Below are 10,722 nucleotides of genomic sequence, written 5' to 3' on the forward strand. Positions count from 1 at the left end.
TTAATTATAGTGTGCACTGATCACACACAAAGGTGATATATGGGGCTCCACCTCCCTTCACACGCCTTCTACATGCTAATTGAAGATTATGCTGGTGTTTAATCTCCTTCTCACAGTGTAGTGTGCCCACGAGGCTGGCTCACTGAATGCAATCAATGTAAGCTTGGGAAAAATGATGTCACCTCAGACTAGGGTTTAAGCCACCTGGGCTCCCACCTGATCGTTGGCTCATAAACAACTACCAAATAGGGAAACTCAACAGAAAGGTCCATCCTTCATTATTCTTCAGGAAAATCAAATCACTCAATTCACTTTTTAGACCATCACATAATAATTCTCAGTGAGCTCAAACAAAGGAGTTCCCAAGGCATGGGTTCCTAAGTGAATCAGTCCATCCAATTAATTTGCCTGGTCAATCCACCAGCAATAATTAACTCAATCAAAGAGGCATCCATAATTGACTGTTCATTAAAGAAATCAATTAGCCCAATTAATTTTATCAGAAATGAATAAATTATGCCAGATTTTATCAAAATATATTAATTAGTCCAATTAATTTCATTGACTAATCAAGCACCCTTAATTCACTCCAGGGTTAGGTACACTTTGGGGCCATCACTGCTCGCCAGCTCCATCAGCTCCTAATCAAAAATGCTAAATCTTCTCTCGCTGCATCTGACTCAGTGAGAGGGTCCCAAGACTTCCTCTCCCTGCTGCCTCTCCCAGGGGCCTGGGTACCTGGTGCCAGATGTTCCTCTGAACTCCCTAGCTAAGGAAGTTCTCCCCTCATGATCTTGTTGGCATCTGACTTGCTCTCACTGTGGCACAGCTCCACACTATGCCTCCATCCTGCTCCCTTGCCACCTTCCGCCTGCAGCAGATGTCTGTTTATGCTGCCAGCCCTTGGGCAACCTCCAATGCAAAACAAGCAGGAGCTCACAAAGTGGGGCTCTCACTTCCTGTCAGTCAGCCACTGCTACCATCCCTGCACCAGTGCATGAGAACTCTCCAGCCCCTTCCAGGCTTCCCTGCTTTACCCAGGTGCTGTGAGGGGAATTTCCAGAGGCCCTTATTCCTGGGTTCACCTTTGGTGAGTATCCCCTGCTTCCACATGCTAGGAGCAGCAAATGTAAACTGTTCTCGGATTATTTGCATGTGTAGATGCGCCCAAGGTGTTCAATGAACCGATGAATTGCTCATATAAAATAGAATGTGATAACTCAATAAATCCATATGGTCACAAAATTAAACACTTTCATAATAAAATCCAGAAGATTTTTTTTAATTTACCCATTATTTATGAATCTAGATGTCTCCTGAGTTCAACCCCCAGCTACAACCAGTTTATGCTCAGCACAGCTGAGGAAAGGAATTATGGCCTTTGCACACTTTTCTTCTCCCTCAATGCCACGACCAAATTGGCATACCCCATAACACAGAGAAGCCAAAGATAACAGCATTTCCCTGGGGACTTCTATACCAAATGAGGGTCTGACAAAGTGCTGTGTACATTGCTTCATTCTAGTCTTCCCAACCTTCCGCATTCTATACACTCCTGACATTTTACCACCTGAGGTAAAATTTTATATTTTCAGTTTGAATAGATCGGAGTATAGAAATATGGAAAATTATGAAAGTCTTGATGGGAGTTTCAGTTTAGTGTACAGAAAGAAAAGATCAGAACTTAAAACATTTAAAAATGAAGAAGTGGTAAGATCTATGATACTCTTCTCTGCTTGTTCCTATACCCTTATGCCTCTTTCTCTCAGCATTTAACGCCCTCCGGTATTTCATTCATAACGTAAAAATATTAAATAGGCAAGTAGATGACTTAGCTAATTTTTTATTTTAAAAAATCCTCAGAGTATTAAGTTTTACAGATCCATAGCTCAATGAGACCCCAATCTGCAGATAAATCCTCTAGTGGAAATGTTGGTACTGCCTGTGGATGCAGTGACTATACTGGTATAACTATTTACAGGAATTGGTCTTAAATTATATTGTGAATGAAGTAACAAGCTGAGAGCTGGTAATGTGATAATTTTGTTCATGTTATAATTATACATGGCTCATCATCAGAAGTTTTCTTATTAGCAGTTTGATTCAGGATGATAAAAGTATCTATAATGTTTCATAGGCTCATAGATGTAAGGCTGGAAGGGACCTTGGAAGATCATGGGATCCAGCCCCCTGCACCAAGCAGGAAAGATAACTGGGGGTCAGGTGACCCCAACAAGGTGACTGTCTAGTCTCCTCTTAAAGATTTCCAGGGTAGGTGATTGCACCACCTCTGGAGGGAGCTTATTCCACAGTCTGGACACCCTGATTGTGAAAAAGTTTTTCCTAATGTTGAGCCTGAATCAGTCTTCCAGCAGTTTGTAGCCATTTCTCCTAGTTTTCCTGGTGCCACCAGTGCCCTGGTGAACAGTTGCTCACTGAGCCCTTGATGTAATCCCCTAGTGTAGCAGTAAGCTGCTACCAGGTCCCCTCTCAGCCTTCTTTTCTTCAGGCTGAAGAGTCCCAGATCCCTCCGCTTTTCCTCGTATGGCTTGCTGTGTAAGACTGATCATACGGGTGACTTCTTTGGACTCTCTCAAGCTTATCCATGTCCTTGTTCAAGTGTGGTGCCCAAAACTGGATGCAGTACTCCAGCTGCATTCTCACCAGCGCTGAGTAAGAATCACCTCCTTGCTTTTGCTGGAGATGCATCGATTGATATATGCCAGAGTATTATTTGCCCTACTAGCTACAGCATTGCACTGCCGGCTCATTTTTATACTGTGGTCTGTTATTACCCCTAGGTCCCTTTCATTCATGGTGCTAGTCAGTTTGGTGCTGCCAAGTCAGTAGGTGTATTGGGGGTTGCTAGTCCCGAGGTGGTGCATTTTACATTTCTTGACATTGAACTTCATCAGGTTTCAATCCGCCCAACTTGCTAGCCTGTCTAGGTCTGCCTGTATCTGTAGCCTATCTTCAAGTGTGACCATGCTTCCCCTTAACTTGGTGTCATCCACAAAATTGGCCAGTGAGCTCTTCACCCCCACATCCAAATTGTTAATAAAGATGTTGAAAAGTACTGGACAAAGCACTGACCCCTCCAGGACACCACTGCCCACTTCTTGCCAGAATGGCACAGATCCATTCACTACGACTGTCTGGGTCCTATCCTGCAGCCAGTTTCTCACCCACCTGACTGTCTCAAAGTTAAGCCTGCAATCCTCCAATTTTCTTTCAAGGACATTGTGGGATACTAGATCAAAGGCCTTTTGGAAGTCATGGTATACAATGTCAACCTACTCTTTCATGTCCAGGTGGCGAGTTACCTGGCCATAGAAGGAGATTAGGTTTGTAAGGCAAGACCTGCCTGCAAGAAATCTGTGCTGGCTGTCATTCAGAATCTTACTTTCTGCAGGCTTATCGCAGATAGACTCCTTGATGAACTTTTCTAGGATTTTCCCTAGGATGGAAGTTAGGCTGATTGGCCTAACTGACAATGGTTGGAATAATGCACTGGGTCAATACTCAGGAAATGGCTTAAAGAATTTTACTGTGGTGATGATGATGAAGATGCTGACGACAATGATGATAAACTATTGGTAACTGCATTAAAGCCAGATTCAGCTTCTTATCAATATTTGTTTATATCTGTTGTCTATACACAAGACAACTGTTGAAATCACAAGGCTTTATTCCTATCCTATACTGTATTGCTGAGAAACACACACAAATGTTATTATCCTCAAGGATAAAAGTAACAGAAAAGTTATGCAGAAGCAGGACATTCTATAGAATATCTCTATATGAAATAAACTGTAAAATATAATAATGTTTAAGGTACATCTATTCTGTTAGAATAAAAACTAAAGCAGACATCTCATTACAAATTTTGGTATATGGCAACACAATGTATAACAATAAATCCATAATGAAACACTGAATATGTCACAATGAAAAAAATAATTTTGTAACTTAGGAAAACTGTAAAAGCTTCAGCAAAGAATGAAAATAATCATTCAAACTCAGAAAATCTGCCTTTCAGTCTGAGACTTAGGAAGCTAATCATTAAAGAGAGAATAAAAATATGACTAGATGACAGCAAAAAAAAGTCTACATGAAAAAAGATATCACATATTATGATACTAATGGACTTTTTAACCTAGAGGACACTGGCATAACAAAAGCTAATATGTAAATTTAGACAAATTTAAAGTGGAAATAAGATAGAACTTTTAAATATTTTAACAAATTTTTCACCCACAATTATCTTCAACTAAGCAAAATATTTCACAGAATTACCTGCTTTCCATGAAAAAAAATGAATTTAATTTGAAAAACTGAACAATCAAAACCAGAAAAATAACACCTGTGAACAGAAACCTGATAATTTAGAAACGCTGTCACAGTGTCTTATAAATGCTATACATCAGGCTTGTCCAACATATGGCCCACGGGCTGCCATGCAGCCCGCCAAGCCGTTTTCTGAGGCCCGAGGTGCTGCGACGGGAAATGAAAGTAAACACTGTTTACTTTCATTCCCACCCCTTGTTCCTCCCCTAGCGCTTCAGCAGCTTTCTAATGTGGGGGGTGGTCCTTTGGCCAGCCCACTGGGTGATAAAAAGTTAATGAGCTGGCCCCACATTCAAAAAGGTTGGAAATCCCTGCTATACATCAATTGCTTCCTGCTATCATTCTCTTAGTTGGGGCAGGTTTTTCATGAGGCACTATACCCAGGACCTTAGATGACAGACTGGAGAAGCTCAGCGATAGGGTCTACAGGGTATTCTGGGAAATGTAATCTGGTCAGGTTGCCCAGAGAGGACAATTTCAAAACCTTGTGGCCAGATCACAGGACCCCATGCACCAGATCAGGGCCTGATCTGGCACATGGGTCCAGGACGCAACCTAGCATATAGAGTTGGGTCTGGGGAGAGATCCTGATCTGGCACATGTGGGGCTGGGGCCATATGATGGATCATTCCCATGTAACAATCCTGCATTGAATAGGGCCCATGGACTAAAACACATGCGCCAGATCCAACCTGTAGACTGACCCCATACCACATCTGGTCTGCATCCCAGAAAGGTTGGACACCACTGTACAAATAGCATGAGAAACTACAGAAGTAGTTCTGAATCAAAATTTTCACAGGTTGGTAAAAAATATACATTTTGATTTGCATCAAATGCCAGTTTTTTGCAGAAAATCGAACTGTTTTCTCACACCTCAAATCTAAACTATCATAATGGCCACAATATTTCTGAATGGAATTTCTAAAAATTCTAAGATGAAAGCTAAGTTTATTCAAAATTGGAAAAGCAATATTATAGAAATAGTTTATTCCAAATAAGAAAGACAAAAATTAAATGTGTTCATGTTTATAGTGATTTACACAGCACACAATAACTTGAGAAACAAAAGTCCGTTATTGTGTTTATGCTACTTACCTCATGTTTTTCCAAAATAACTTCATCAAAAATGTTGACACATATATTGTCTTTAATTTTAGACAGTCCTGAAAAACTGTAGTCATGTCCTGGAGATCTGTAATTACAGACAGAATTTATTTTACTCACCTCTTTTCTTACAGATATTTTTATAATTAAAAATAATATAATTACTCTTTAATGTTCTTACAATATTAAAGAATCATGAACAATTTTAAAGAAATCAAACTACATCAGTATGCTAAAACAAAAGGTGAATATCATTCCAGTTTAACTCTACTGACTCTCGGGGATAAATTTAGCAAAAGCTATTTTATTTCATTATTATTTCAGTAGTCAAATAAATTAGGACAGAAATCCAGTTGCTGAGAACCAACATAGTTCCACTGATTTCTGTCCCTAATTTCCTAAACATTGTTAACCTCTCCATTCTTTCATATATTTCACAGCATCCAACAGTGAAAAATAGTTGGAAAATGTTTCAAGCCACATTTTTACCTCCCTAATTTTGGCTCCTAACTTCATGTCTACTCTAGATTATTCCAATTTGTAAAAATCATTATTGGCTAGTTATAGTCACAGAGAATAACCAGAATGGAGTGCATTGCATCCTCATCCCCTTCAACCATGCTACCTTCCTCGCTACAACACACCCCCTAAAAAGGGGAAAAGAGGCAAAAAATTGAGAGCCATTGTTCCAACTCATTTCAAATAGAATAAATGACAAGTGGACAGCAATAACTTTCCTTTATTTTCAAAACATGGCCTATGACAGGGTTGTCCTGTTTCTTGACAAAGAGAAAACAAAGGTGCAGACAGAAATGCAGCTCCCAGCTGTAACTGAGAATGTTTTGCAGGAAGCTTTTTGAGTTACAAGTTTGCTGTTGGTTCCAGGGGGGAGGGGAATCTAGCTGCTGATTTTTATACTTTTATTATAGAGTTCAACAACTATTTTGCTGTATTTTTTCATGTTGTAAAAGGGGAAAAACTTACATAAAATCCATTTGAAGTTCTTCATTCCAACATGGATGAGAACCATCGGCAGTGCTAGTCTGATAAACTGCATGCTGGAAAGAAACTTCTACAAAAGGATGGACAGTCATCTAAAACACAAAACATACCCTTTATTATATTTTAGTTCTATTTTATGTATTATTTCCAAACCATCTTCCAGCCTATGTCCTGAAACTACTGCTATGTAGCAGATAGTAGTATAACGATACTGAAACTGAGGTGTGCTTATCTGCAATGCAAATCACAAGTTGGAAGATTTCTCAATAAAGCCAACTCCAAAGCCATGTTAGGCATAAATGTTAATCTCACTCGATTCATTCCCAACTTATTTTCTCTGTATATTGTTAAATGACAAATGATGTATCTCATCAAACAGTGCTTGATTTGAAATGGTAGATTGTTTAGTACATATAATGATATTTATGCACTCATGAATTATAATCCATATGTCCAGAATTTGTTAGCTAGGAGTCCAACTGCTACAATTTATTTAAACTTTGAAAAAGGAGTTATTAGGGTTATGAAAGGCAGTCTCTCAGAAAAAGTAAATGTTCATCATCTTCTGTTTCCCAGAATTACTTTTAATTCTAGGGAAGAGAGAAAGAAATTGTAGTTATCCCATTTTTTCCCTAGAAGCCTCAATGAAAGAGATATAGGAGTTTAACAAGTTCTGCGTGGACACAGGGGAGCAGTTATCATAGGATGGCTCTCTTTCTCCTCTACTTCCTATACAGGCTTTCTTAGCAACCAAGTAAAAGGAAAAGGACAAAAATTAACAAATAAAACACTATAATTCCATTTTTCTTCGCTCCATTTCAACACAGATTATCTGGTAACACGTATCTGGTATTTATGGGTGTCCATACATGTGTTCTGGAGTGAGGGATCCTTTAATTAGAGCGGCTCTCAGAGCTGCTCTAATTTAAGCACCCACAGCATCACATATATTCAGTGTGCCTTGCTTCAAAATGGTGGCAGGTGCACTTTAAAGCTCATTCAACGAACTTTAGTTAAAGCACCCCAAATGCCATTTTGAAATCTGGGAGCACCAAATACACATCCTGTAGAGACTGCCGGAGCACACTAGTTAGCATGCTCCGGCAGACTCAATTAATCAAGTCTACTCCAAAATGTGCTAATTAGCATGCGTCGGAGCAGAGGTCTATCACATGTACAGGTGCTCTATGTTCCCCAAGAGTCCGTATGCCACCTAGCTGTAGCCAGAGCACAAGGCATTCCAATCATTCCTCCTCCTCCCAATACAATGCTTCTTAGCTGTACTGTACTAAAAGGAGCAGAATTATGTATTGCTTCTTTGTGTTCACTTGGAGTTCACCCCATTTATGAAAAATTTCCAGGATGAGACTTGCAGATGGTTTCTGGTCCCTTTACAAAGGGCTCCAAAGGATCTGTTATGGCTGTGGACCCCTTTGAAATAACATACTGTTTCAGGTTGGAAACCATGGATATACACCATCATAAAATAAATATTTTTAGGAATTCCAATAAAATACAATTTAACTACAAATAAAACACTGAAATCCCCCAAACAACACACATTTTGAATGAGCCTATGACAAAACAAAAGGTTGAAGATCTTTTTAACAACATATTCTTACATATCTCAAGATTTTTTTCTAAATCAATGTATTTTTGTGGGATTCTTTAATAGCTACACAGCAGCCTATAAGGACTAAGAAGAAACAGTTATAGCAAAAAGAGCAAAACTCTTCCACCCTGCAATATTGTTTAAAAAATAATGTGAATACTTGTAGTGCCTTTTTAAAAACAGAATTCTAGGTTCTATTTTTTTAATTGAGTAATTAATTTACCTCACTTAGAGGGTCAGTTATATATGCTGATTTGCCTAATAGTAGATGTCTTCTATTCATTGCATGAGCTGGTGAGTAAACACCTGTTGGTCTTTAAATATAAAACAGGAGTCAATACAGATTTCAGCAAGATTTTCTGATTAATCTAATTGTGCAATTTTGCATAAATTGTGCTATTGTGCTACTTAATCTACATACTTGTGCTATTTCACTATTTACAGGTAACATAGATATTTATTATTCACAAATGTTATGCATGTATAAAGATCATCTAAAAAACCAGCAATACAAACTAAAACATATATCTCTAAATAAAGGAATGTTTGCTACTGCCTATTGATCCTGTATATCCTGGAAGCAATATCACAGGAGTGTGATATTGTGTGCATACAGGAGGCACACAAAGGACCTAATAACTCTAGCCTGACCATCAAAGGGAAAACACTCATTGCTGAAATAAGGCATAAGCTGTATGACAGTATGGCTTTTGCTAGACCTGACCTGAAAATTGAACAAGTGCATACCAGCACAAGCAAGAATAACATTGAAACCATCACACTTAGCCTCAAGAACATCACAATAACATTTGCAGACAAACCACGATCTATTACTGTGACAGTGTTATTGCACATGCTCAGTTAAGTAAAGACCTGGAAGGTTCTAGCCCAGCTAACCTTTTGAACTGGAGGACATATTGACGCAATTTCTCCATTGTGAGCATGCACAATTGGCTGTTTATTACATAATAGATTTGGCAGGGGACAGGCAGAAGCATTGGTGCCTCCCCTGCAAGCACCAGCCAATCGCTGTGATCACTGCAGCCACTTCTGAGAGTGGGTGCGGCCACTTCTGGGAGCGGCTGCAGCGATTGGCCAGCGCTTGCTCCCAGAAACAGCTGCAACCACCCCCAGAAAATGCTAAAGTGATTGCAGCGATTGGCCACAGCAATTGGCTGTTGGAGGATTGCCCCCTCGGGGGACCCCCCGCCACAGAATCATCTGCAGCAGACCGCCCCCCCCCCAGTCAGCAGGATTGGTCAGGGGGGGCGCATGTGCCCCCCCCGACTAAGGCAGCACTAGTCGCCCACGTCAGTAGCCGACCACTATTTGTCAGTATTAGAGCCATTAGGAGGATAAAGTATTGCCCACACCTAGAAAAGGAATTGAGCCTACAAGGGTGAAGGAAATTTCTGGTAGTATTCTGTAATTGACATTGTTCACTGTTGTTTGTTTGTTGGTATAGTTGTTATAATACTATAGTCTTCTGGTTTTAAATTTAAATCGAGTCTGTAGTGTTTTCTGAGCCCTTTGTAGTGCCAGGTTACAGCCAGGCTACAGGTTTAGACCTAGTGAGAGCAAGCCCCCACCCCTTTCATTTACTGTGCAGTTGTGTTATTTAGATTAATTAGCTCATTTGCTTATCCACCTTTACAGTCACGGTAAATATATTCATAGATTTCATAGACATTAGGGATGGAAGGGACCTTGGAAGATCATCGAGTCCAGCCCCCTGCCCGAAGGGCAGGAAGTCAGCTGGGGTCATAGGATCCCAGCAAGATAAGCATCCAATTTACTCTTGAAGGTGTTCAATGTAGGTTCTTGAACCACCTCCGATGGCAGGCTGTTCCAGACCTTGGGGTCTCGGACAGTAAAGAAATTCTTATGTCCAGCCTGAAATGGTCTTGCAGTGAACAAATGTTCCCCCAGATACTTGTGGTCACCCCTGATAAACTTTTAGGTGGCAATGAGATCACCCCTGAGCCTGCACTTTTCCAGGCTAAACAGCCCCAGGGCTCTCAGCCTGTCATCGTAGGGTCTGCTTCCCTGACCTCTGATCATGCGCGTTGCTCTTCTCTGCACTCTCTCAAGCTTCTCCACATCCTTTTTGTATTGCGGAGACCAAAACTGCATCAGAGAGACCAACTGGAAGCTTCGGCAGTGGTATCTCGAGGCAGGCTTCGGCTTCCTGGACAACGACCCGCACATTACAATGAGGGACATGCTCAGTTGGGATGGGCTTCACCTGTCCCCCAAAGGTAAGCGTGTATTTTCTTCTAGGTTGGCGGATCTCCTCCGGCGGGCTTTAAACTAGGCTCATCGGGGGGAGGGGAAGATGAGGGCGGGGGAAGCTGTGGACCACCAAACCATGTGGCACCCACAAGGACAGCCCAGCCTGAAGAAGGAGAACATTGGGAACCTGCAAGCCATGGGGCGGCCAGCACTACAGCACAGGTAAGCAACGAGAAGGTAAGAAATAAGGGGCCCCTTGGGACTCAGAGCGGGGGGGCAGCAAAGGCACCAGTCGCAGGGCTCAAGTGCCTATATACTAATGCTAGGAGCATGGGGAACAAGCAGGATGAACTAGCGCTCCTGCTTGCACAAAACACCTATGACTTAGTAGGGCTAACGGAAACCTGGTGGGATTCGTCCCA

The 10,722-nt window shown here is 40.9% G+C and overlaps 1 protein-coding gene across 1 annotated transcript in view; it reads right to left on the reverse strand.

Moving 5' to 3' along the window:
- CC2D2B (coiled-coil and C2 domain containing 2B) overlaps window positions 1–10,722 on the reverse strand; it is a 112,341-nt gene that overhangs the window by 23,871 nt on the left and 77,748 nt on the right. The window contains exons 21-23 of the mRNA XM_025213285.1: window positions 8,292–8,382; window positions 6,439–6,548; window positions 5,446–5,542 (exon numbers count right to left, since the gene is read on the reverse strand). Of these exons, the coding sequence (XP_025069070.1) occupies window positions 5,446–5,542; window positions 6,439–6,548; window positions 8,292–8,382 (298 nt within the window). The remainder of the gene's footprint in view (window positions 1–5,445; window positions 5,543–6,438; window positions 6,549–8,291; window positions 8,383–10,722) is intronic.

The sequence above is a fragment of the Alligator sinensis genome, unplaced genomic scaffold (genome assembly GCF_000455745.1).
Source record: "Alligator sinensis unplaced genomic scaffold, ASM45574v1 scaffold472_1, whole genome shotgun sequence".
NCBI lineage: Eukaryota > Metazoa > Chordata > Crocodylia > Alligatoridae > Alligator > Alligator sinensis.